Below are 26838 nucleotides of genomic sequence, written 5' to 3'. Positions count from 1 at the left end.
CACTCTCAGTAAGATTCCCCAGCCCACCCAACCTGGACCCAGTGGCAGCAATGATTCCCAAACTCAAACAGGACTGGCAAGCAAACTTTGCCCAAGAAGCATCTGGGTGCTCATTTCCTAGGCTGTCCTTACTATTCTGAAAAGAGGGGCATATCTCAGCTTTGACTTGAAGAGTATCAGAAATCCTCCGTCCCAGTAAGAGGAAGTCACACTGCCTATTAAACTCATCCCAGCACATCAGTCCCCAGTAGAGCACAGAGATACACAATCTGGGTCTGATTCCTGGCATCACGCCTTGGAGCTATGTGATCTTGTGCAAGTCATTTCAGCTCTCTGTGGCTCCATTTCCTAGAAAACTAAGAATAAAAACTGCACTTACTTCCTAAGGCTATTGCAAAGATTAAATTAAATAATCCAGGCAAAGTACTTAGCCCTGTGCCTAAAACAAATGCAAGCTGTTGCTTATGGATCTGGGCTAATAAGAAAATTTCCATTCTAAGAGCTGTCTTTTTATTTATTTATTTTTTTTAAGAGCTGTCTTTTTATTTCTAGCATGGGGATAGAGAGTTCCCCTTATTAGTCATTGACAACTTAGTGAGAATTAGTCTCTTGGTTGATAGTTCCTCAGTAGTAGCTTTGGTTTTTACACACCCTTGTATTCTGGGCATTGGGTTTCTGCTTCTGTTATTTTATTTAATCCTCAACACACAGGCTCCTCCCCCTTGCCTCTTTAAGGCAGCCAAACCTGTGAAGTCAGTGTATTGGAGGACTAGGACTCAGGATAACTGGTCTCCTAATCTAATACTGGTTCTTCTCCTAAGTTGTTGACTAACCTTGGGCATCCCCACCCTCCCTCTCTGGCCTTATCTATAAAGTGAGCAGGTTAGGTGGGCTTTTAAGGCCTCTTTTCTGGCCAGGGAACAGGGCTTCCTCTGCCTCTCAGGCAGATAGTGGCACTAGGGTACTCACTGCCTGGTTGCCATGGCTACTGTCCCACCTCAGCAAATGCTACTTAGACTCCCTGGACGGAAAGAACCCTCAACATTGCCCTGCTGAGAATCTTCCTGCAGAGTATAGGGGGATATGGGCATATCACCTGCTCCTCCCACCTCTGGGGGCCACCTCCCACCATCCTCACCCCCTATTATAAGGGCAATGCCTTTTCTTTGGAGAAACATGGAGGCTGTTTTCACTTTTAACAGCACTTTTTGCCTCAGGGCCATGTGGGCTCACACTGCAGCTGGAGGAATCAGGAGTCCCACACTGAGGGGTGTGAGGCCTGCAAAGTATGTTTAAATTTTAACCTGAATGCCTTTGGGGATCTGCATGCTCATGTCTCTAGGTCCCCATCTTCCCAAGTAGACAGCCCTGTTCACTCTGTGGCTCTGTGGCTCTGTGGGCAGATGAATTTGCTATCCTTGGGATGAGGTTCACAGCCAAACTATGACTTATTCCTAGAAGAACCTTGAGAGACATCTACTTCAGGGGCTGCAGGAGTGAGGCAGAGGTGTCAGGGAGGGGCTGGCTGGTCCCTGAGCACACTTCAGCTGGAGCAGTTCTACTTTACATTACGAGGTGGCACACAAAGTTTCCTTCTGAGCAGTCGGACTGCTTTTTTCCAAAAAAAAAAAAAAAGTTTGAGGCTGGCTGAGGTGGTTCACACCTGTAATCCCAGCACTTTGGGAGGCTGAAGCAGGCAGATCACCTGAAGTCAGGAGGTTGAGACAAGCCTGGCCAACATGGTGAAACCCCATCTCTACTAAAAATACAAAAAATTAGTCAGGCATGGCGGCAGGTACCTGTAATCCCAGCTACTCAGGAGGCTGCGGCAGGAGGATCACTTGAACCCAGGAGGCAGAGGTTGCAGTGAGCCAAGATTGCACCATTGCACTCCAGCCTGGGCAACAAGAGTGAAACTCCGTCTCTAAATAAATAAATAAGTAAAGGCCAGGCACGGTGGCTCACACCTGTAATCCCAACACTTTGGGAGGCCAAGGCAGGTGGATCACCTGAGGTCAGGAGATCGAGACCAGCCTGACCAATATGGTAAAGCCTGTCTCTACTAAAAATTAAAAAATTAGCCAGGCATGGTGGCGTGCACCTGTAATCCCAGCTACTCAGGAAACTGAGACAAGAAAATTGCTTAAATCTGGGAGGCAGAGGTTGCAGTGAACCGAGATTGCACCACTGCACTCCAGCCTGGGCAACAGAGTGAGATTCTGTCTCCAAATAAATAAATGAATAATTTTAAAAAATTTGAGAACTATTGAGCTAATCTATTTTCCCTTTACTGGGCTGACTTTGTCTTTAGTACTAGGACTCACAATTTAAAATAAAGATAACTTGATTCCACAGATTTTCCAAGTGACCTCAGACCAAACCCGTGCCTGTTTCCCCAGCTGTACAAAGACACCCTCCCTCCCCTGGCAAGGTCCTTACCCAGGAGTTGGTAACCCATAACCAATTGAGATAAGCATCCCCATTATGTCTGACTTGGGCTGAATCCGGGTCCAGCCTCGTGGATCTGTGTGACCTCAGGTAACTCACTTCACCTCCCTGAGCCTCAGTTTCTTCATTTGTAAAATGAGGATAGTAACAACCTACTTTGAAAGGTTAGTTGTGAGTAAAATGGATCATGTTGGTACTGAGCATGGCACGCAGTAGGGAACCCTTAAATGCTACCATCTCATTGCTCTTAACAGTATTGTCATTGGCATTACTTCATAAAAATAGCCAGCAAACCGAAGCCCCTGCTCAGTGGGAATAGCAGGAAGGACTGAGCATGCTTTTTGTGTTGGGAAATTTGTATTAAAACTTTCCCCACCTGCTTGGCTGCGTACCCAAGACCCACAGAACCCGGGGCCATGTAAGGAGAGCATCACGGATGCCCAGCGCCTTCCTGCCACCCACTCACCCTGGCTGCGCTCCTGCGGCGTTGCATCCACAGCCTGCCAGCCGTCATAGCCCTTGGGCAGATCCGGTCGCTTCATCCAGGCATCCGTCCACACGTGGAAATTCCTGCCACAAATTGGGAACGGGCCCCACCCCAGACCACCCACAAACCTAGTTAGAGATAAACACGCCAAAATTGCCAGAGACATCTTCATCACCAGGGAACCACTGAAGTTGTTCTCAGGGGTTTGGGAACCTTTGTCAACACTGGCAAGGAAGGGGCCACCGCTGAGTCCCACCTGCCTCTCAGAAAGCCTCCCAGGGCACAGAGCTGTGTGCAGTGGGCAGGGCTGGAGGAACCTCATGAGACCCTCACCGTGCCTATGGATCTCAAAGAACCTGGGAGTCTTCACCATTAGAGGTGGTGAACTCAAGGCAGAACTAAATCTTATCTGTCTTGACATCTGCAGTGTTTGAAACATAACAGATACCTAATAAACTTTTCCTGAACCAATGGGTGAAATGCACTAGGCTGTGCAGTCACAGCCTAGTAAAAGATTACAACTGTTATTTCATTCATTCAATGAATGTATTCAATTTGCTGGGATTCTGATTTGGTGGATCAGCAACTTTGTAACTGGCCAGTCTCTGAATTCTCATATTAAATCTTGGCTATTTTTAAGTTGGTGCTCTTGGTTTTCTAGCTAGAAAATTAACAGTCGTTTCTCACTATCCACAGGGGATTGGTTCCAGGACCCCTGAGTATACCCAAATCCATACACACTCAAGTCCTACAGTTGGCCCTGTGGAACGTGTATATAGGAAAAGTCAGATCTCAGTATAGGCAGGTTTCACATCCCACAAATACACCTGTACTCAGTTGAAAAAATCTGCCTATAAGTGAACCTGCACAGTTCAAACCCATGCTGTTCAAGGGTCAACTGTATATCATCTACAAATAATACTGGTTAGTGCCTCCTTTCCAAAAGTTCCAAGTCTTCCTGTTTTTTCTTGTCTTGGTACATGAACTAGAACGTCTCAGCAGTATTTAAATAAAATCTGTAAGGCTCCAACTTCAACTGAAATGCCTCGGGAATTTGTAATCATGCCCTGACCTTCCCACCCCGTCTACTCCCTCTGCAACTTCTCATTCTCCCTTTTCTATCTTGTGGTCACTTTTAGCTTGCAAGGGGCCCATGTGCTCTGGATCAGAGAACAAAGGACATAAGCTTCATGCTGGCCAGTGGGTACCGGTTACGTCAAAAGTTCTCAAACAGTGGTATATATCAGATCTCCTGGGCCAAGTGCTAACATGAACTTCAGATTCCTGGCCCTTCCCCTGTAGAGGCAAAAGCTCCAGTGAAGGAATCTGCATTTGTTGTTGTTGTTGTTGGCAGGGAGTCTAGCTCTGTCACCAGGCTGGAGTGCAATGGCGTGATCTCGGCTCACTGCAACCTCTACCTCCCAGGTTCAAGTGATTCTCCTGCCTTAGCCTACCAAGTAGTTGGGATTACAGGCACGCGCCACCAGGCCCAGATAATTTTTGTATTTTTAGTACAGATGGGGTTTCACCATATTGGCCAGGATGGTCTCGATCTCCTGACCTCGTGATCCACCCACTTCGGCCTCCCAAAGTGCTGGGATTACAGGCATGCGCCACCGTGCCCGGCCAGGAATCTGCATTTTAAAACAATCACCCCCAGGTGATTCCAGCACAGATTGTCCAAGGCCAAATGTTGAAAAATATTGAATTTCAGGAGCAGTGAGCATTGGCCTACAACTTGAATCAGTCTCTGAGGGAGGTTGAAGGGGTCCCACAGCTCAGCAGAATCTCTGGGCTGGGAGGTCCTGGAGACTGGGCTTGGGCTAGAAAACTCCTGGGATGCCAGGCATGGTGGCTTGCACTTGGAATCACAGCTACCTGGGAGGCTAAGGCAGGAGGACTGCTTGACACCAGTTCAAGACCAGAAGGGGCAACCTAGCAAGAGACCCTGTTTCTAAAAAGAAAAAAAGGAAGTTCCTGGGAGGAGACAGGGCAGGTTGAGAAGGAGGAACCTACCAGACAGAGTCGCGGCTCATATTGGTGATTTTCTCGCCATTCTCATTCACATAGGTGTCCACCGTGAGGTTCTTTTCAGTGTCATGAGCTGAATCGAAGGCTGTCACGCTGCGTGCTGGGATGCCCAGCGCTCTCAGCACTGAAATGATCCAAGGTGTGGTGGTTGGCAGCTGTGGGGGCTGGGAGTCCCTCCCATGGTACCTCTCCTCTCAGCCCCTGCATCTCCCACTTACCTGTAGTCAGGATCCCAGCGAATACCCAGCACTGGCCAAAACGCACAGCCTGCTTCGTGCTGTAGTACTGCTGCAGGATTGGGGCGCTGCCTGTCCACTTGTATGGGGCTGTGCCATCTTGGTAGTCCCCAGTCCAGTTCCCAACGAGCACGCCTTGGCCTTTCTCAAAGCTCATCTGCCACACACATAGGGGTGGGGTCAGTGTCCACTCCTCAGAAGAACACGGTGCTGCCAGCCCAGCTTGGCCACCCAGCCCCCAAAGTGGACACCTCACAATGTCTCAGAGCACTTGGAGGACACGGGCTATCCAGAACAGGCAGGGTGCCAAGAAGGGCCAAGGAGCATGCCAGTTGTGTGAGTGACCAGGGAGGATGCTCACTGCTCTGTGCCTCAGTTTCCTCCCTTGTAAAATGATGATCATTACGACACCTACATTTAGGTTGGTTTTGTTTGTGTTTTGAGAGAGGATCTTGCTCTGTAGCCCAGGCTGGAGTACAGTGGTGTGAGCTCGGCTCACTGCAGCCTCAACTTCCTGGGCTCAGGTGATCCTCCTGCCTCAGCCACCCAGGTAACTGGGACTACAGGCGCACGCCACCACACTTGGCTAATTTTTGTAGTTTTTCGTAGAGACGGGGTTTCACCATTTTGGCCAGGTTGGTCTCAAACTCCTGAGCTCAAGCAATCCAACTGTCTCAGCCTCCCAAAGTGCTGGGATTACAGGCGTGAGTCACTATGCCCAGTCCCTTTAGGTTGTTTTGAGGATGACCTGAGTTAAGTCTGTGCCTGTTTTGGCATCTTCCATTTTTAAATTGTCAGTGGCCTGCACCTCTCTTAACCCCTGAGGAGCCCTGGCTGGACGATCCTTTCCACCTTATTAAAACCAGAGAGAGGACAAAGCTTGTGAGTTCACCTTTGAAAGCACTTAACGGAATCTCTAAAGAAGGTTGTAGAGGCAGGTGCAGAGGAGCCCTCCGAAAACATGAAAAGTGACACAGTCACAAATCTTTGATCTGGTGGTGGCCTGACTTTGACCACATCCACCCATCCCCTCCTGGCCTGCACACTAACATCCTTTGCAAACCCCGTTATGCCTTGTGAAAAGCACAATTACAGCGCCTCATGTTTCCCAGCATGTTAAAGATGTCCATTTGTTAAACTAAAACCCTTATAGTATGCCACAATTTCTGAATCCTGTTTGGGGGTTTGTTCAGTTTTAATTTACAAGAAGTCTCTGGCCGGGCGCGGTGGCTCAAGCCTGTAATCCCAGCACTTTGGGAGGCCGAGACGGGCGGATCACGAGGTCAGGAGATCGAGACCATCCTGGCTAAAACGGTGAAACCCCGTCTCTACTAAAAATTACAAAAAAAAAAAAAAAAACTAGCCGGGCGAGGTGGTGGGCGCCTGTAGTCCCAGCTACTCGGGAGGCTGAGGCGGGAGAATGGCGTGAACCCGGGAGGCGGAGCTTGCAGTGAGCTGAGATCCGGCCACTGCACTCCATCCTGGGCGACAGAGCGAGACTCCGTCTCAAAAAAAAAAAAAAAAAAAAAAAAATTTACAAGAAGTCTCAAACAACGGTGTGGCCTGGGTCTCTCATGACCTCTCAGGTCCTGTGGCTGGACAAGCCTCTTCATTCATCAAAATCAGAGAGAGAGCAGAGGCCACCCCCAGACTCCAGAGTGGTCAGACGGAATGAAAACAGATGAAAGAGAGACAGGCAAGGGTCCTAGGCAAAGCAGGAAACACACCTCCTATCTTAACTGTCACCCAGCCACTGATCTGGTCCAGCTTCTGCGTCCTCCTGCGAAATTGAGTGGCCCCAGCCTGTCAGCGCCTGCTAGACCCAAGCCGTCTATAGAGCAATGTAAGGGAGGGAGGAGATAGGGAAAGAAGGGGAGTGACGCTGAGCCCAAAGGACATCAGTACTTTCAAAACTCCTGATGCATGAAGCTCTACCCCCTGCAGAACAAAGCACATTCCTATGCCCAGGTGTGGTAGGCAGTCACCGAGATGGCCCCCAGTAATCCCCTTTCCTAGACCCAGCGACTCACTTCTGACCAACAGAATGCAGCAAAAGTGATGGCTGTCACTTCTGAAATGAGGTGACAAAGGCTGTGTCTTCCAGCCTGGGCGCCCCCCTCTTACTTGCTCACTCTGATGGAAGCTGGCTGCCGTGCTGTGAGCTGCCCTGAGCTGAGGCTGCTCACAGCCAGGTGAGTGAGCCTGGAAGTAGGTCCTCCCCCAGAGATCTTGAGCCAGAACATTCAGCTAAACCACATCTGGATTCCTGACCCACAGACATGGGAGATAATGGATGTTTGTTGTTTCAGCCACAGTGTCTTGGGGTAACTTGTTACTTAGCAATGGATAATGAATGCACTCACTGCCCTGCCGAGGTTCCCTGCCTGGTGTGGGAGTCGTCTTTTAGGCGGCCCTGCCAGAAGCTCTGCCTGCTAGTCAGAAATTCACAGATCCGGGAGGCCCATGGATAGCCACGAACTTCTAGGAGTTAAGGGGCAACCTTTATAGGGAACCTGGAATGGGGAGGGTCTCTGAAGCGGGCTGGGGTTCTCAGACTCCTGAGCATGGAAGCTAATCTGCAGTAACCTAATTTTGGAAGTGACTCCTGGAATACCTTGGAGTTCTGAATTGCCCATGCTTGCCTCCCAGCCTGAGGAGGTGGCTGGGAGGGCATTAGGAAGGAGCACTGCACCAGGAGTCAGCAGAACTGGCTCAACCACCACTTCACTGTGCAGTCTTTGGCCAACTGCCCCTTCTCCCCTGGCTGGTTTCCTCATCATTGAAACAAGCAGTGGCTTAGCCCATTGCTTCCCAAACCCCAACACTCGTAAGAATGACCTGGGAATAGGCTACTCATGGGCCCAAAGCGTGTCAGACCTTGGGCTGGGCACTGTTGTGTGTTATTGAGACCCCATAATCACCCAAAAGATGAGATAACAGAAGCCCAGAGAGGTTTAGAATCTTGTCCAGAGTCACAGAGCTTGAAAGGAGAAGCAGCCAGGTATGTGCAAGTCCACCTGCACCACTGAGAACTAGAGCCCCTCATGGCAAGTTCTGCCTGCTAATGACTTGGTCTCCTTTACTTGTTCTCTCTCAGTGTCCAGCCTGGCTACCTGCTGGCCCCTGGGCTAAAGAATGAACATACCAGCATGGGGGTGAGGGGGGAAGAGCAGGCATGGTGGACTCCTGTGCCCAAGAGGGTCAGTGTGAGGGCCCCCGGTAATCCTACCAGCCCCTAGGGTGCAGGGGAACAGGAGCCCCAGCATTTATGAGGCAAACCACGTGCAACAGGCACAGGCTCACAGTCATTCTGCAAGGAGGGCATTTCAAGGGCCCCTACTTAAGATCCGTCTGTCACAGCAGTTCAGCTCACAGACTCTCCTGGAGATGAACATATATCTGCCTGCCTCCCACAGATGGCAAGAGCAGCCATTTGACTGAACTCAGTGGACCTTTGGAGAGAGGTCCTCATTGGTATTGGGAGATCCCTGGGAGTTCCAAGGTCTGTGATCAAAACTATTTGCATAATAATCCCAAGGTAATATTTGCCTTCTTCACTCTCATTCTCTCCTAAGTGTACAAAGGATGAAAAATTGTGGTTTCAGATTCCACATTGCAACAAACTTTAAGAAACTGCCACTTATGGAGCTTCAGGAATATTCCTGCCCCGGCCCCGCTTTTTTTTTTTTTTTTTTTTTTTTTGAGATGGAGTCTTGCTCTGTCACCCAGGCTGGAGTACAGTGGCATGGTCTTGGCTCACTGCAACCTCTGCCTCCCGGGTTTAAGTGAGTCTCCTGCCTCAGCCTCCCCAGTAGCTGGGACTACAGGTGTGAGCCACCACACTGGGCTAACTTTTTGTATTTTTAGTAGAGAAGGGGTTTCATCGTGTTAGCCAGGATAGTCTTGATCTCCTGACCTCATGATCTGCCTGCCTTGGCCTCCCAAAGTGCTGGGATTACAGGCATAAGCCACCACGCCCAGCTGGCCTCTGCCTTTTTAAATCTACATATCTGTGTGAGGCCAGATGTTCATATATTCCAACTGAAACAACGAACGCAGAAGCAGATACGAAATCCCAGCTGACTCCTAGCAAGCCAGACATTAAAGAGATTTGCAAAAATGGAAAACAATGCCACTCTTCTCACTACATATTTTATGCTTTGAAAAACATAGGTTTTTAAAAGTAAAAATACATTATTAATGTTAACTTGTAATGGAATTATTCTTTTAGAATAAATAGTTTTAAACTTTTCAGTTTTAATTTCTAATACAGTAAATATTGGTAAATATAAACCATATAAACACAACTTATTTGGGGTCCTCAATAATTTTTAAATGTGCAAAGGGGTCTTGAGACCAAAATATTTGAGAACTGCTACTCTGAACAAACTGACTTCCAAGAGGCCAGGCGGAATAGAGTGACCAACCATCCTGCTCGCCCAAGGCTGAGAGGTTTCCTGGAACACAGTATTCTCAGTGCTAAAGCCAGAAAAGTCCCAAGTGAACTGGGCCAGTTTGCTCACCCAACTGGAGCCCAGCTTGCAGGTAGAAAGATAACCTTCTGTATTATCATTTTGCAGATGGGGAAACTGAGGCTCAGACAGGTGAAGCCATTTACACCTAAGATCGGCCCATAAGTGGCAGGGCTGGGGTTCAGACTCAGGTCTGACTTGAAAACCTGCACTCAGAACAGATTTCAGCAATGTCTATTTCTTAATAGTTTTGAACAGTTGACTGGCCATAGCACTGTGGTGTACTTCAAAGAGCTTCCAGTCTAGCCCGGGAAAAACAGAAAACGGCTGAGCAATCGGCAAGTACAGGACAGCATCAGCCCAGGCTTTCCACACCTACCATAGCAGACATGGCCCTGCACACCAGCACAGGATCCCTCCTATCTGTGGGCTTGAGGGAGCTCTCAGTCAGCAGGGAAATGCAGCAGTCCAGGATATTTTTCTCAAACTATTTCGGGAAATGAAGAAAGAGGCGGTTAAGACTTTGCCCTGCGTCAGAAACTTAACACATACCACCTAATTTGCATGTCACAGCCACCCTGTAGCGTAACCCATCTCCCCTGCCTACAGTCTCATAAAAAAGTCCACTACAGCATTGAAAACTAGAAACCATTTAAATGTCCTGCCACAGGGCAATAGTTAAGTAAGTTTATAGAGCTATAGCATGCAGCCACTAAAAGGAAGTACAAGTTTTTAATACCATGGGGAAATTCCTTTGTAATCAAGTTAAATAAACGAAACAGGCTGGGCATGGTGGCTCACGCCTGTAATCCCAACACTTTGGGAGGCTGATGCAGGTGGATCACCTGAGGTCGGGAGCTCAAGACCAGCCTGACCAACATGGAGAAACTCTGTCTCTACTAAAAATACAAAATTAGCCGGGCATGGGGGTGCGTGCCTGTAATCCCAGTTACTCCGGAAGCTGAGGCAGGAGAATTGCTTGAACCCATGAGGCGGAAGTTGCGGTGAGCCAAGATAGCGCCATTGCACTCCAGCCTGGGCAACAAGAGCAAAACTCTGTCTCAAAAAAATAATAATAATAAAAATAAATAAATAATGAAACAGGCTACGAAGTTGTGCACAAATAGCATTACAACTATGTAAGCCTTAGTAATAGATAAAAGAATAAAATACACTAAAACGTTAAGTCGTTATCACTGAGGGAGGAAGTTATGAATAATTTTATTTTTTTTCCACATTTCTGTATTTCCTAAGTCTTTTGTGATAAGCACATTACTTTTGAAATTCTATTTACTGTAAGCCACTTTATCAAGATATCATTTATATCCCATAAAATCTGCTATCTAAACTGGATGATTCAATAGCTGTGATTATCTGTAAATATCTGTATATTTACAGAGTTGAAGTACATATGTTACTTTTGTAACCTGAGGGGAAAAACTACCAAAATAAAAGGAATAGACCATAATGTTTATGTTCCAGAAGGAGTCTAGGGGAGTTTTGTGGTTACAATTCTTTGAGGTTCTTTCTATTTTTATTTAATTTTTTATTTTTTTGAGAGAGGGTCTTGCTCTGTTGCCCACGCTACAGGACAGTGGCACAATCACCGCTCACTGAAGACTTAGCCTTCTGGACTCAAGTGATCCACCCACCTCCCTCTCCAACTGCAGTCCCCCTCCCCGCAGCTCTGCCTGGGACTACAGGCATGCAGCACCATGCCCAGCTAATTTGTTTATTTTTTGTAGAGACCAGGTATCCCTGTGTTGCCCATGCTGGCCTAGAACTCCTGGCCTCAAGCCAGCCTCCCACCTTGGCCTCCCAAAGTGCTGAGATTACAGATGCGAGCCTCCATACCCAGTCACTCTTTGGGCTTCTTAAAATCACCCCTTGATTTTCTATTTTTCTTTTTTGTTTGCTTGTTTGAGATGGAGTCTCACTCTGTCACCCAAGCTGGAGTGCAATGGTGTGATCTCGGCTCTCTGCAGCCTCCATCTCCTGGGTTCAAGTGATTCTCCTGCCTCAGCCTCTCAAGTAGCTGGGATTACAGGTACATGCCACGACGCCAGGCTAATTTTTTGTATTTTTAGCAGAGACGGGGTTTCACCGTGTTAACCAGGATGGTCTCGATCTCCGGACCTCGTGATCTGCCTGCTTCGGCCTCCCAACGTGCAGGGATTGTAGGTGTGAGCCACCACGCCCCGCCCACCCCTTGATTTTCTAAGAGGGGAAACTCCCTAGGATTCAGGTGATTCCTTCTTCCCTATCCCTTCTGTGGTTCGTTTGACTGTTTCCTTGCCAGCTACTCCCTCCCATTTCATTTCCCTCTGGTCCTCATGTGTAAGGATAGGATGCTGAGGGCCTTCTAGGAATGAGTGAGGGTGGAGAGGGCACGCAGGGCGCACTTTGCACAGAGCACACAGCATGAGCCTCGCCAGCTCAGAGTCCCTCCTCCCTTGTCCCTGCTTCCGCCCTGTCCTAGGTGTCCAGACCCGGGGGAAGAGGAGAAATTCAGGCAGCTGTGAAATGCCTGGCATTTCCCAGGAGCTTGTTGTTGCCAAATCTGAGGGGAGGGGAGGTGGGAAGCATCTGGTGTCTGACATCCTCACACCCCAGCTTCTCCTGCCTCATGGCTGCACGAAGGCATTGGCCCTCCACTCAGCAGAGGCCTCCACACAAGTCTCTGAAAAACTCTCCCTCGCGTTTAAAAGCTCTTTGTCAACACCAACATTCTAATTGTAACAGGGCTTCCTTGTAACAGTGCTTGGTTCTTCGGTAAATACACTGGGAGGCAGGGGATGGGAGAGAGCCATGGGGGGTGGGAGAGAGCCTTGTGGCATGGGAGAGAGCCATGGGGGGTGGGAGAGAGCCTTGTGGCATGGGAGAGAGCCATGGGGGGTGGGAGAGAGCCGTGTGGCATGGGAGAGAGCCATGAGGGGTGGGAGAGAGCCGTGTGGCGGGGGTGGTGTGTGGGAGAGAGCCGTGGTGGGGGGTGGGAGAGAGCCGTGGGGGGGTGGGAGAGAGCCGTGGGGGTTGGGAGAGAGCCATGGGGGGTGGGAGAGAGCTATGTGGCGGGGGTGGTGTGTGGGAGAGAGCCGTGGTGGGGTGGGAGAGAGCCGTGGGGGGTGGGAGAGAGCCATGGGGGGTGGGAGAGAGCTGTGGGGGTTGGGAGAGAGCCATGGGGGGTGGGAGAGAGCCATGTGGCGGGGGTGGTGTGTGGGAGAGAGCCGTGGCGGGGTGGGAGAGAGCCGTGGGGGGTAGAGCTGTGGGGGTTGGGAGAGAGCCATGGGGGGTGGGAGAGAGCCATGTGGCGGGGGTGGTGTGTGGGAGAGAGCCGTGGGGGGTGGGAGAGAGCCGTGGGGGGTAGGAGAGAGCCTTGGGGTGGGTGAGAAAGGCCATGGGTGGTCCTCGTGGGAGGGCTTCTGCCCAGGACTCCACCCCATCTGTGCAGCCTAGGCAGGTCACCCCTCTCTGGCCAAGTTTCACCCGTATGAGGCTGGCGTTTGACCTGAGGTTCACAACCCTTTCTCCAGAACCTTTACTGGCTACTACCCAACCAAAAGGGTGGTCTAACAGATGGGGCCTGGTCCAGCCACAGGATGGCAAATCATTACCTGACCAAAGTTCCAGGGTTTGTATTTGATACTTCCGGCAGCCCCCACGTAATGGCAGCCTGTGTCGTTGAGGATGTACTCTTTGCGCTCGTCCTCGTCAGGCATGAAAACCGTGTCCTCTGAAGCAAGACCACACATCCACAGAGGTTACAGTCTGCCCTGGGACAGGGGCAGGCTTGCCACTGGGGACTGTCTGTGCTGAGGGAGCTTTAAGGTCTTTGTGAGGAGCTTGGAACACCCAATGTTGGGGGGAGGGAGGTGAGCAGGAGGGAAAGTATCCAAAAGAACTTCCTGAGCCAGCTGTAGGGGGCTTCCCCTGGGAAAATCTGGAGCAATTTAAGCATGAGTTAAGAAAAGGATGAATCATAAACCACTGAAAAGTAAGAGAGAGTCCATGAGTCCATACAGATGGTAGAGAGAGAGAGGTAGATGGGGGTGAAGGGAGGGCTCTGCCTACAGCAAATGCCAGGGGCTAGCAGGTAAACATGGTAGAGAGTTGGCCTTGGAAAATCACTGTGCAACCATCACAGAGAAGAATGGTTGAAGCAAGAACCATCAGTGGATGCTAAATCTAGGGGTGGAGAATTTTGATAAGGATCAGGATGTTTGGACGGTCTTTAATGTGTCCACATTACAAAGAAAAAGATAGTAATTATATAGCAGAAAAACTGGACAACACCTTGACCAAATGATCACATTTAACATTCCCAATGAGGGGCACGCAGACATTGTGTGCCTCCAGATATGATTTTCCAAGAAGGACATATCGTTTACATAATATCCAGCAAGGACTGCGTAACCTGAATCTAAAGATGATGAATCATCAGACCCAAATGACGAATGATCTGTTAAAAAGGGGGACTTCTAGTCCTCAAAAATATGTCAAAAAGACAAAGACTAAGAAATTGTTCCAGATTAAAGGAGGTAAAGAAACATAACTGTATGTAAAATGTGACTCTAGACTGGATCTTGTACTGGAGAGAAAACAATGTTATAAAGAACATGATAAAATCAAGTGACTGGCTGGGCACGGTGCCTCATGCCTATAATCCCAGCATTTTGGGAGGCCAAGGCGGGTGGATCACCTGAGGTCAGGAGTTTGAGACCAGCCTGGCCAACATGGCAAAACCCCGTCTTTACTAAAAATACAAAAATTAGCTGGGTGTAGTGGCGCGTGCCTGTAATCCTAGCTACTTGGGAGGCTGAGGCAGGAGAATTGCTTGAACCCAGGAGGCAGAGGCTACAGTGAGCCAAGATCGTGCCATTGCACTCCAGTCTGGGCGACGAGAGCGAAATTCCATCTCAAAAAAAAAAAAATTTTTTTTAAAGTGACCAAACTGTTATATAGATAGTAGATGAAAGTGTTATGCTAATGCTTATATTTTTAATAATTTATTTATTTATTTGAGACAGAGTCTTGCTCTGTCTCCCAGGCTGGAGTGCAATGGCGCGATCTCGGCTCACTATAACCTCCACCTCCTGGGTTCAAGTGATTCTCCTGCCTCAGCCTCCCAAGCAGCAGGGATTACAGGCACGCACCACCATGCCCAGCTAATTTTTTGTGTTTTTAGTAGAAACAGGGTTTCACCATGTTAGCCAGGATGGTCTTGATCTCCTGACCCTGTGATCCGCCCACCTTGGCCTCCCAAAGTGCTGGGATTACAGGCGTGAGCCACCGCGCCCGGCCTTTTGTTTTTTTCCTTTTATGAGAGAGAGTCTCGCTCTGTCGCCCAGGCTGGAGTGCAGTGGCACAATCTCGGCTCACTGCAAGTTCTGCCTCCCGGGTTCACGCCATTCTCCTGCCTCAGCCTCCTGAGTAGCTGAGAATACAGGTGCCTGCCACCACGCCCAGCTAATTTTTCTTTGTATTTGTAGTAGAGATGGGGTTTCACCGTGTTTGCCAGGATGGTCTCAATCTCCCGACCTTGTGATCTGCCCACCTCGCCTCCCAAAGTGCTGAGATTACAGGCATGAGCCACCATGCCTGGCTGCTAACACTTAATTTACTGAAGTTGATAACTGTACTGTGGTTATATGAGAGAACAGCCCTGTTCTTATGGAATACACATCAAAGGGTTTAGGGGTTGTAAAAAACCAACTTATATGTAACTTACTCTCAAATAGTTCAAAAATAAAAAGCATGTGTGTGTGTAGAGGAGGGAGGGAGGGAAAATGATTAAGCAAATGGAGAAAAATATTAACAACAGGTGAGCCTGGATAAAGGGTATAGGTTGTTCATTACATCATTTTTGCCACTTTTCTGTGAGATCAAAATCATTTCCAAATACAAAGGTTAAAAAAAGAGCTCCTTGGCTTCTAGCATGGGCGCCTGATGGCTTTTGATTTCAAAAAGGCCCCAGGAGGGAGGGCAGGTATGGAAAGGGCTGACATAGAATGTGCCACATTTGAGGCTACAAGATGTCCAGCACCCTCTGGAGAGAAGCCAGTGCTGGCAATGGCAGAAGTAGCCTCGAGTGCCATTTACATAAAGGCTCCAGTGTAGCCACAGGAAAAAATGAGCTGGGTACATGTGGGAGTGGAAAGAAGAGAACAGAACTAAGGGAGCAGAAGGGAGGAGCCAACCACAGTTCAGGTCCTGACCTGTAGTTGGCAAGAAAGAAGTCCTTGGTGGCCCCTCCCCACCCCCACCAAGGCAGCCTCTGTACAGTGGTGAAGGCAGAAGCCAGCTGGGGCAGGGCAAGGCATTGGGGAGAAGTGGAAACGGGGAATAAGGACCTCCATTCTAAGGGGCCTGGTCACAAAGAAAACGCTCCAATGGTGTCCGCAATCTGTTCCTGGGTCACATCCCTTTAATTAGTTTACAAGTACCTTGAGAGCAAACAAAAGCTCATAGACTATGCATTGCACATAGCAGGTTTTGCCAGGGGCACCTGCCATGCCCCAGCAGACCTGAGATTCACAGTACCTTTACACCATGGGTTGCAGAGAAGGTATAGGATGTTTTCTTCAGACTTAAGGATGTGTTTTCCAGTTTTCACACATAGTTGGTACTTGCCCAGGATGGCATTGGGGGTGCTGGTGACAGCCACTGTGACCTGAGCAAACCACAAGATAAGGTGGACATCTCCCCCTCTGGCCAGATCCCAAATCCTACAAATGCTTCCCAGAAGAATCCATCAGTCCTAACAACTCATCCCATCTGGAACCAGCCTGGAGACAAGGAATGGTCAGGACCCTGGACAGCCAGGAGCGTCCCTGCAAGGGCAGGATGCATGAGAAAGAAAAGCAGCCTCATACAGCATGAAGTTTTGGCACGTCTTGCAAGAGCCCTAGACAGACTGGGCATTTTCACCTCCCTGAGATTCACTCCCTTCACCACTCCCTTCACCACAGCCTGGAGGTGATACTCTCTCCAGGTTGTTGGGAAGATGCTGTGGATAAAACACACTTAAGGTGCTGACATGGTTGGCTCTGTGTCTCCACTCGAATCTCGTCTTGAATTGTAATCCCCATAATTCCCACATGTTGAGTGAGGGACCTGGTGGGAGGTGATTGAATCATGGGGGCAGTTTCCCCTCTGCTGTTCTCGTGATAGTCAGTGAGTTCTCATGAGATCCGATGGTTTTATAAGGCAGTTTCCCCTGCTCTTTCTCACTCTCTCTCACCTGCTACCACGTAAAATGTGCCTGCTTCCCCTTCTGCCATGATTGTAAGTTTCCTGAGGACTCCCCAGCCATGTGGAACTGTGAATCAATTAAACTTCTTTCCTTTATAAATTACCCAGTCTCGGGTATTCTTTAGAGTAGTAGAGTAGGACAAGAATGGACTAATACATGTGCCTAGCCCAGTGCCTGGAACTCCGGGGAAAGGTTAAATGTCAACTGTCTTTTGCAGCAAAAAAAAACCCAAAAAAACACATTTCTCTTGGAATACAGGCAGCCAGAGTCCCAGAGGGCCATTGGTCCAAGGGCGTCCAGGCCTCTATCCAGTCTTTTAGGATAAATAATAGCTGGAGAGATAATTAGGATACATCAATATTGCTGTAGCCACAATGGTACCAAGAATAATAATTCTCATCCTTGTCACAAAACATTTCCATTTGTGGTTCAAGATCCTCCCATGAGATGCTTATTATTATAACTCATAGGAGCAATAGGCTCTCAGTTCAAATCCCAGCTCTACTCTCCCCCGCTTTTTTGTGAGACAGAGTCTTTCTCTGTCACCCAGGCTGGAGTGCAATTGGCTTCTAGCATGGGCACCTGATGGCTTTTGATTTCAGGAAGGCCCCAGGAGAAAGGGCAGGTGTGGAAAAGGGTTGACATAGAATGTGCCACATTTGAGGCGGCAAGAAGATGTCCAGCACCCTCTGGAGAGAAGCTGGTGCTGGTGATGGCAGAAGTAGCCTTGAGTGCCATTGCAGCATTGAACTCCTGGGGTCAAGTGATTCTCCCACCTAAGCCTCCCAACTAGCTGGAACTACAGGTGCCTGCCACCACTCCCGGCTAATTTTTTTTTTTTAGTAGAGATGGGGTAGCCCTATGTTGCCCAGGCTGGCCAGCTCTACCTCTTACTGGCTATATGACCTTGGCTGGTTACTTAACCTCTCCTGTGCCTCAGTTTTCTGGTTTAAAAATTTGGAATGATAACAGGCCCCCTTCTTTGTGAGAGCATTGTGAAAATTAAATGAGCTAATATATATAAATGTTTAATTGTCATTATTTTGCTGGTGGGGAAACTGAGGTTCACAGAGGTTGCCCAAGAGGTGGAGCTGGGATCAAACTCAGTATGCTACAACTTCAGAATCCACAAGGCTAACTCCCCACACCCCTGTTGTGGCAAGGGGGAGGAGGTTGTGCCCTCACTGTTCATTACAATGGAACCCAGGAGAACCAGCCTTCTGGGGTACAGGAAATGGCCTCCACCTTGATCTGGCTGGTGGTCCCACAGCTGTATGCATATGTAAAAATTCATTGTGCAAACCATTAAGATTTGTGTCTTTTATGTGTGTTATATGTCAATTTAAAAAACAAAACTTTAAAAATAACACTTTTTGAGTAAAGAAATGCAGCTCCTGCCTCCACCCCATGCCCACCTCGGGAGAGATTTTCATGATACCCTGAAAAACACTCAAATGCAAAATTGGGGTTGAGAGTCTGGGATCTGGATGGGAGGGAGAAGAAGGAAGAGCCCGGGGCACTAGGGAGGATTCCAGCAGCAACTGGCCCATTCATCTCATTTCCACCAGCAGATCCTGCTTCTACAAAAACCCAATGTAACTGCCATTTTAAAATCATGGCATTAGCCTAGCATTAAACTTCCAGGGATTTAGCCTAAGCAAATATCCATAAGCTAGTTCAAAGATCTGCCTGAGAGATGGTTCTTTACAACACGGGAAGACTGGAGACAACTGTGAACACCCAGTGCTCCCCAAAAGCGTGGAAAACCAGCCACTGTAAGCCACACACTCAGGCAGGAGCCACTGTGGAAAACATCCATTAGGTCTTGTCAAATGAGTGAAGCATGAGATGGACTCCCACTTTGTATTTGACCATGACATAGAAAAAGCCTGGAAGGAAGGATGGGTAAATTAATTGGTGGAACCATGGGTTATTTTTACGTACTTCTCTCTGCTCGTGCCCTCCAGTGAATACTGTTCCCTTTGAAATGAAAAGGGGAAGGGTGACATGTAGGAGGTTTGGCCACAGAGGTACTGTGTGCTTGGAGGAGGCTGAGTGGGGAAAGAGACGTTTGGAGCCGTGGCCCCTCTCTCATGCCCTGCTGTGGATGGCTTTAAGCCACATTGCCAGCTGACAGGTGAGGAAGGGGATAGGGGCTGCTCACATTAGGAGGAATCCGCCAGAAGCCAGCCAGCCCGCCCGCCAGCCCGGTGGGTGCTCACCTCTTTGCCAGACTCATTTTGAAGGGTTGCCTGCCAGTTGTGGTGGTCTGAGGGCGTCCTCAGGTCGAGCACCACCAGGGTGTGTTTGGCGATGCTAGGATTTGGCCCTGGAGACACCCGAAGGAAAAAAAAACATTGGCCCAGCCATGGGTCACCCCCAAGACAATCTCCCCTAGTTCGGCCGCACCTACTGCCCACTCACGGAGCCCCCACCCCTCCTTTCCAGGCTCATTTGTCCCCTGGCTCCAGCCCCTCTAATTCTGCAGGGGCCTCCCTCTGCCCCACATGTCCAGTTTTAGTTTTCTGCTCAATTTACATGAGCTTCCTGCCTCCTCTCCACATTCTCCCTTTTTACCCATCAGATCCAGGTCTCCCTAGAGCTCCTGCCTCTGTCACGTGCTCACTCCAGTTACCATTTGTTTAACCCCGCCGGCTCATGCCACAGACCCACACGCTTGTCCACTCTGCGTAATGCAGGGGAACTGCTTAACCTTCACTCTTCTCGTCTGGAGGAGGCAGATACCACCCCTACCCCACATACTGTTGCAGGATCTTCTTTGAAAGGTACATCAGGTTATGTCATGAGCTCCAGGGACTACTAGAATCAAATCCAACTTCTTTCCATAGCCCACAGGTGGCCCTCAGTGACGCTTCTCCCCAACTCCCCACTTTCCTCCCTGTCATGACTGGGTTTCTGGTCCCCAGAGAGTTAGCTCGTGACAAAGAGCATGTGACACAAGTGTTGCCTCCTCGGGGCCCTGGCACTTCCCATGCTCATGGCTGGGAACACCCTGCTCTCCGCTCCTCACACGGTGGGACATGGGTCTCAGCAGGCTCACTTCCCAGGGAAGCCCTTCCAACCCCGACAGAGTCATCCCCGCCCTGACCTGCTGCTTTCTGTCTTGCTGGAGGAGCCTCTTGTTTTTGGTTTCTTCATCATATTTGGCCCTGTCTGAAATTATCTTGCAGTTTTGTTTACTGCTCTCTCTGCTAGTATGGTCAAGTCTAGGAGGCAGGGACCGCTTTACCTCTGGGTTCCCTGGCACAAAGTAGGTACTCAACAAAAACCTGTTGAGTGAGTCGCACTACGCCACACATGGAGAGTGCTCAGTGCAACACCAGGCATGCGGCAAGTGCTCAGGAAATTTTGGGTGAGGGAATGCACATGGACCCAGGATACTATAAAGTCACAAAGTCAGCGACAGCACGGTCCCAGTCCACACGTTGAGCAGGTAGCTCATGGCACGGCACACAGTAGGTGCTTATTTCATCTTGGATGAAGGGAATGGCGGCTGTTCTGACTGATCCCCACCAGCACGTTGGAGGAGACCCTAAGCCTGTTGTTCACTCAGAGAAGGAGCAAAAGGAGCGCTCTCCCAGGAAGTGCTATTGTATGCCATCTTGTAAAGTAGATCTACTTGATCTAATTTTTTTTGAGACGGAGTTTCACTCTTGTCGCCAGGATGAAGTGCAATGACACTATCTCACCTCCCTGCAACCTCCGCCTCCCAGGTTCAAGCAATTATCCTACCTCAGCCTCCTGAATAGCTGGAATTACAGGCACCTGCCACTATACCCAGCTAATTTTTGTATTTTTAGCAGAGACGGGGTTTCACCATGTTGGCCAGGCTGGTCTCGAACTCCTGATCTCAGGTGATCTGCCCACCTTGGCCTCCCAAAATACTAGGATTACAGGCATTAGCTGCCATGCCTGTCTTACTTGATCTATTTTTATAACTTAAAAACATTAGGTATATGACGAGTTAATGGGTGCAGCACACCATCATGGCACATGCATACATACGTAACAAACCTGCACATTGTGCACATGTACCCTAGAACCTAAAGTATAATAAAAAACAAAAACAAAACAAAACAAAAGTAAAGACTGAGCTACTGAGCTATTCAAACAAAAAAAAAAAGCTTAAAAACAGCATTAAAGAAGACCTCCCCTCCATTATCCCACCACCTGTCACAAAATCTAATACATTTTCTCTGTTCCCCTAGTTGTACTTATGCACATATATTTACCTAACTATAACAAATGCGTGAGCCATTTCCTATTATCTTTGCAACCAAACTATGATATTTTAATCATTATTACTGGCTTACCTCCAGCCCACCCAGTTATGGCATCAGCACATCTCAGTCCTATGATTCATCTCTACAAAATGTTCCAGACCCCACTGCGGCAGATTCCTGCTGAGTCGCCTCCTCTCTCTGCTCCAGCCCCCTCCCCTGCTTAGCCAAGGAATCAGAGCCTCACTATGTGTGAGGTCCTGACTGAGCTTCCCATTCTATTCTCATCATACCTGCTATTATTACCACTTTACAGATGGAGAAACTGGGGATCAGAGAGGGGAAGGCACTCCTGGCTCAGACTGACTAGAAAGGGCCACTCCAGCATCCAGGGACTCTCATGGTCCCTCCCCCAAGCCCCATGAGCAGGGCCCCGAGGCTTCACCTGTGCTGAATTCCAGTTTCAGTTCGTGGTAGGATTGTAGGGGCTGGTTCAGCACCAGCCGCAGGTGAAACACCTGCCCTCGCCGGAACACAGGATTGCTCGTTTGGAACTCCCGCGTGTGGTGAGAAACGGCGTTCTCCTGCTTCAAGAAGTCAACGAGGAGAACTTTCAGCTCTGTCAGCACACAGCACGTGGGGAAAGAGAGCACAGAGAATGTTTATTCCTTGATCACCTCTTTCTCGGTTCAAAATCTGACAGTGCATTGAGGTAGAGCTGGGTTTTAGAGTCGGGCATTCCTGCTCCACCTCTGGCTGGCTATGAATCTGTCTGAGACTCAGTTTCCTCACCTATAAGATGGATGTGCATGTACCTACCTTGTGGGATTACATGGGGATGAGCCGAGAGCAGTGGACTAAAGTGCTCAGTCATGTAACCCTGCAAAATAGGTAGCTGCATGCCCATCTTACAAGTGAGGAAACTGAGACTCAGACAGGGTGAGTCTGTGAGTGGCTGTTAGGCAAGGCTCCCACCCCAACTCCCCCTCTCTGTAGACATGGCCTCAGGAACAAAGCTAGTGCCAGGGTGTTCTCCGTTAATCAACACAAAAGCTGAAGGGAAAGAGGGGAGCAGGCAAACTGAGGAGGGAACAGATGAGCCCTGGGCTTGCTCCCCTTCCTGTTCAGCCCAGACTCCCGTCAGCTTCCAGTCGGACACCATCCCGACGTGAGAGTTCACATCCTGAAGAGAAGGGTGGGGTGCAAAGTGGCTGGGGTGAAGCCTTTTTATCCAAATCGAGGAAGAAGCACCAAGGAGCTCCCATGATCTGAGGCCAAGACTACTTGCACTATAAATGGGATTTTTAAGGCCAGGTGCAGTGGCTCACGCCTGTAATCCCAGCACTTTGGGAGGCTGAGGGGGGCGCATCACCTGAGATCAGGAGCCAAGATCGAACCACTGCACTCCAGACTGGGTGATAGAGTGAGACTCCGTCCCCCCGCACCCTCTCCAAAAAAAAAAAAAAAAAAAAGAAAGGGGATTTTCTTCTTCAATGCTCAAGTGAAAAGTACATTCAGTAAAAGAAATAATCTCCACATACACTCTTTTCTGTAACACATGTATTTCTTACCATGTGTCTGTTATAATGACATTTGTATTACCTCAGCTTGGGACCCAAACCCCTTCCCTTTATTTAAAATTCAAACTATTCCCAGGCTCATGAGTCATGAAGGGAAATGTGCTTTGGCTGCACCCTGAAACCACCTGGGGGTTGTAAAACTACTTATGTTCTCCCCCAGCGATTCTGATACAATTGATCTGAGTGGGGCTGAGCCTCTGTGTTTTCAAAGCTTTCCAGGCAATTCCAGTGTGCAGAGGGCATGGTAAAACACAGACTGCCGGGCCCACCCTGAGTTTCTGATTCAGCACATCTGGGGTGTGGCTGAGAATCTGCCACTCCACTCCAGCAGCTTCCTTGATGATGCTAATGCTGCTGGCCCAGGGAGGCACATATTGAGAACCCCTAGATTAGGAAGCCCCACTGTGGCCTGTGACGTAAAGTGAGGTGAGATGCAGGGACCTTCCCCTGCTCCTGAGGGCTCACCCACAGAGGAAACCCATCCTCTGCAGAGATCATGGAGGACAGCCGTGGAAACGCGGACTTTCGTGACTACAAAATAGGTGGAGTGGTCACGCCCACATCAGAGGGCGACCTTGGGGATGTGGCCAGTGATGTGTTTGTAGACAGCACAGCTCATTCTTGCTGGAGTGGCTTTGGGATTGGGGCCTGGACAAGTGTTCTCCAGGAAGGCAAGCCCCCAGCAAGTGGCCTTCCCTCTGCACTGCTGCACTGTTCCCGGGACCTGGGAATCTGCTCCCTCCAGCAGGGAGGCCCACCTGGCAGACAGACCTACCTTCCCAGATGCCTCCCCTTCTTGGGCTGAAACCTTGGGGTGGGCCCATGGCTAGCTGGAGCATCTTAGCCCATTTGTGCTGCTGTGATGGAATACCTGAGACTGGGTCATTTAGAAAGAATAGAAATTTATTTCTCACAGTTCTGGAGGCTGGGAAGTCCAAGATCAAGGCACCAGCATCCGGTGAGGGCCTCTTGCTGCGTTGTAACATAGCAGAAGGCAGAGGGCGAGAGAGGACCAACTCCCTCCTTCAGGTCCCTTTATAGGGGCACCTCATCTTATTCACAGGGAAGGAGCCCTCATCACCTAATCACCTCTTAAAGGCCCCACCTCTTAGAATCACCACATTGGCAACCCCTGAATTTTTTTGGGAGACATATTCAAACCATAGCATGCTGTCAGGAGCTGCCGTCCTGAAAGGCTTCTTCATTTCCCTGGACAGCAGAGCTCCTGCTGTGGGGCCCAGAGCCAACCGCAAAGCAATCACAGCTGGAAAAGGGCTTTAACAGTCCCTCCCATGTTCTGATTTATTCCTGCTCCCCCATGGACTGGGCAGGTGGGTGACCTGGGTTCCCAAGGCGTAAAGGTATAGGTTTTGGTACCAGGAAGCACGAAAGAGCAGTTAAGAAATCCAAATCCTAAATGCAGTCATCTCTCTGGAAGCTTCTTAAGACCTTATCTCCCTAGAATGGTAAACACAGTCCCTCCCTCGGTGGCTAATGTGCACATTGAGTGCCTGGCACACAGTAGGCACTTAATAAAACGCAGGCCATCATTAATGTTAGGCAGATGGGCATATAGTGGCTTGAATGGTGGTCACACAGAAGATATCTCCACCTGGAGCCTGTGAATGTGACCTTATAGAAATAGGAGACTTTCAGGTGTGATTAGGGATCTTGTCATTATATTATCCCGGATTATCCAGGTAGGCCCTAAATCCAATAACAAGTGTCCTTATAAGAGACATGGAGAGGCAAGGGGAGGGTCATGTGAAGATGGAGGCAGAGACTGGAGTGATACAGCTGCAAGCCACAGAACACCTGGAGCCACCAGAAACCAGGAAAGACAAGGAAAGATTCTCCACTAGAGGCTTCTGCAGGAGCAGGACCCTGCTGACATTTTCATTTTGGATGTCTATCTTCCAGAACTAGAGAATAATAAATTGCTGTTGTTTTAGGCAACCCCATTTGTGGTCATTTGTTATGAATGCCCTAAGAAACCAACATACAGCACGTAACAGATGTGCAGTACTGGAGCCTCCTCCCTCACCCTCTTCTGGGCACTGCTCTGTGACCTGAGCACTGCTTAAAGGTAGATCTGGGAGGCTGGGGGCATCCTGGAACTACAGGAAGCCACATTGGGGCTGTCTTTTAAAAAATGCCTTTGGAGTCACATACTTGTAATCCCGGTTACTTGGGAGACTGAGGTGGGAGAATCACTTGAGCCCAGGAGTTCGAGGCTGCAGTGAGCTATGATTGCAGCTGTGAATAACCACAACACTCCAGCCTGGGCAACAAAGTGAGACCCCAGCTCTAAAAAAATTTTAAAAAAAGGCTTTGTATTTTTTTTGGTAGTTACTGCACTTGAATGGATGGTGAAAACTGATATAGCAGTTTAATGCTTTCAGTGTCATAAATGCAAGATGACCAGAGAAACCTGCAAAGAAAAACTGTCAGTGGAATACAATATCCTTGTTTTTTGCCACCAGTGTGTGGGTTGGAATTTAAATTCTTTGAGTATTAAAAAACAAAAGTCTCTGCAATGGATAATTTTTGCTATAATTTTTGCCATGAAGCCTCTGGAAAAAAGGAGACAACATAAAAGACAGGCAATCTCCAGATGGAGATATACTTTTGGAGTTTTAAAAAGCAAAGTTGCTTTTAAACTAAAATTAGCATTAGTTGCTAATGAGCTCTTGTGAAATTGTCAGCCTTAGAAGCTTATGATTTTCCAGCCTGTATGTATATTTTTGAGTGGGTCAAGTGGGACTCTTAAAATGACAAGAAAAAACGCACTTAAGAGGACCTTGGTGACTTTAGAAGAAGAGGAAGAGATACCTGAGCTATCACGCTCAGCTCCTCACCATGTGACGCCCGGCATCACCTTGGGACTCCACAGGAAGTCCAAGATAGCAAGAAGGCCCTCACCAGATGCAGTTCCTCGACCTTGGAGTCTCAGCCTCCGTAACTGGTGGAGAAATGAATTTCTTTTCTTTATAAATTACCTGAGTTTCAGGTATTCTTTTATAAGCAACAGAAAATAAACTAATACAATTTCCTTCTCCTTCCTCCTGGTAAGGCAGTTTGAGTATTAAATGCAGCTTTCCCCAGAAAGGAACTGACCTTTTCTAGGCTGCTCAATGAATGAATGATCAGGACAAAAAATAGAGATTATTTAAGCTTACTTTGAATTTTTTTTTTTTTTTTTTTTTTTTTTTTTTTGAGACAGGGCCTTGCTCTGTCACCCAGGCTGGAATGCAGTGGTGTGAACATGGCTCACTGCAGCCACGACCTCCTGAGCTCAAGGGATCCTCCCACTTCAGCCTCCAGAGTAGCTGGGACTACAGGTGTGCACCACCACACCTGGCTTTTTTATTTTTTGTGGTGATAAAGTCTTATTGTATTGCCCAGGCTGGTCTCAAACTCCTGAATTCAAGTGATCCTCTTGCCTCAGCCTCCAAAAATGTTGGAATTACAGACATGAGCCACCACACCCGACCTACCATTTTGAAAATTTTCAAAAATTCAGGATTTTGTCCTGACCAATTCCAGAATATGATGTGTTATTCTGGTTACATTGTATTAAAATATTTTTCTGTAAAAATGCTTTTGTCCCTCTTGCAAACAACCATTCCAGATGAAAGGTCTGAGTGAGAATAAGAGATTACTAAAAACAAAAAATAAATAAAGTTATGATTGTTGAATGAGACACACAGAGAAAAAACATGTCACAACTAATTGCTAAAGGAATTAAACACATCCTGTGTGACTCCACTGGAGAGGACTCTTGGAAGCACCTGCCTAGTTCCCCCAGAACCTCACCCCAGCAGTCTTTTCCCTTTGCTGATTTTTCTTTGTACCTTTTGCCACAATAAATCACATCCCCCACCACCCCCACCCCGGTGTCCACATTGCTGCCTGAGGCTACTGCCACCTGCCAGCAGGTACTCTTGGAGAGTCTCCCAGACTGTTTGTGGGAGCACAGCCCCTGCAGAATGCATACCAGTGATGAAAAATTTCAAACATCACCTCTTTCTGTAGAGGTCTGGGATTCCCCCAAACTGAGAAAGTAAAACAAACAGTTGTCCTTGGCTCGTAGG

At 48.6% G+C, this 26838-nt stretch overlaps 1 protein-coding gene across 1 annotated transcript in view; it reads right to left on the bottom strand.

The window, feature by feature from the left end:
• Positions 1-26838, bottom strand: part of LOC105480319 (transglutaminase 4) — a 40781-nt gene that overhangs the window by 8125 nt on the left and 5818 nt on the right. The window contains exons 2-9 of the mRNA XM_011738988.2: positions 21610-21783; positions 19146-19252; positions 16212-16341; positions 13286-13404; positions 10054-10161; positions 5185-5359; positions 4952-5090; positions 2915-3018 (exon numbers count right to left, since the gene is read on the bottom strand). Coding sequence (XP_011737290.2) covers positions 2915-3018; positions 4952-5090; positions 5185-5359; positions 10054-10161; positions 13286-13404; positions 16212-16341; positions 19146-19252; positions 21610-21783 — 1056 coding nt within the window. The remainder of the gene's footprint in view (positions 1-2914; positions 3019-4951; positions 5091-5184; positions 5360-10053; positions 10162-13285; positions 13405-16211; positions 16342-19145; positions 19253-21609; positions 21784-26838) is intronic.

This window comes from Macaca nemestrina, chromosome 2, assembly GCF_043159975.1.
Source record: "Macaca nemestrina isolate mMacNem1 chromosome 2, mMacNem.hap1, whole genome shotgun sequence".
Classification (NCBI taxonomy): domain Eukaryota; kingdom Metazoa; phylum Chordata; class Mammalia; order Primates; family Cercopithecidae; genus Macaca; species Macaca nemestrina.
This window is presented reverse-complemented; position numbering and strand designations above follow the sequence as displayed.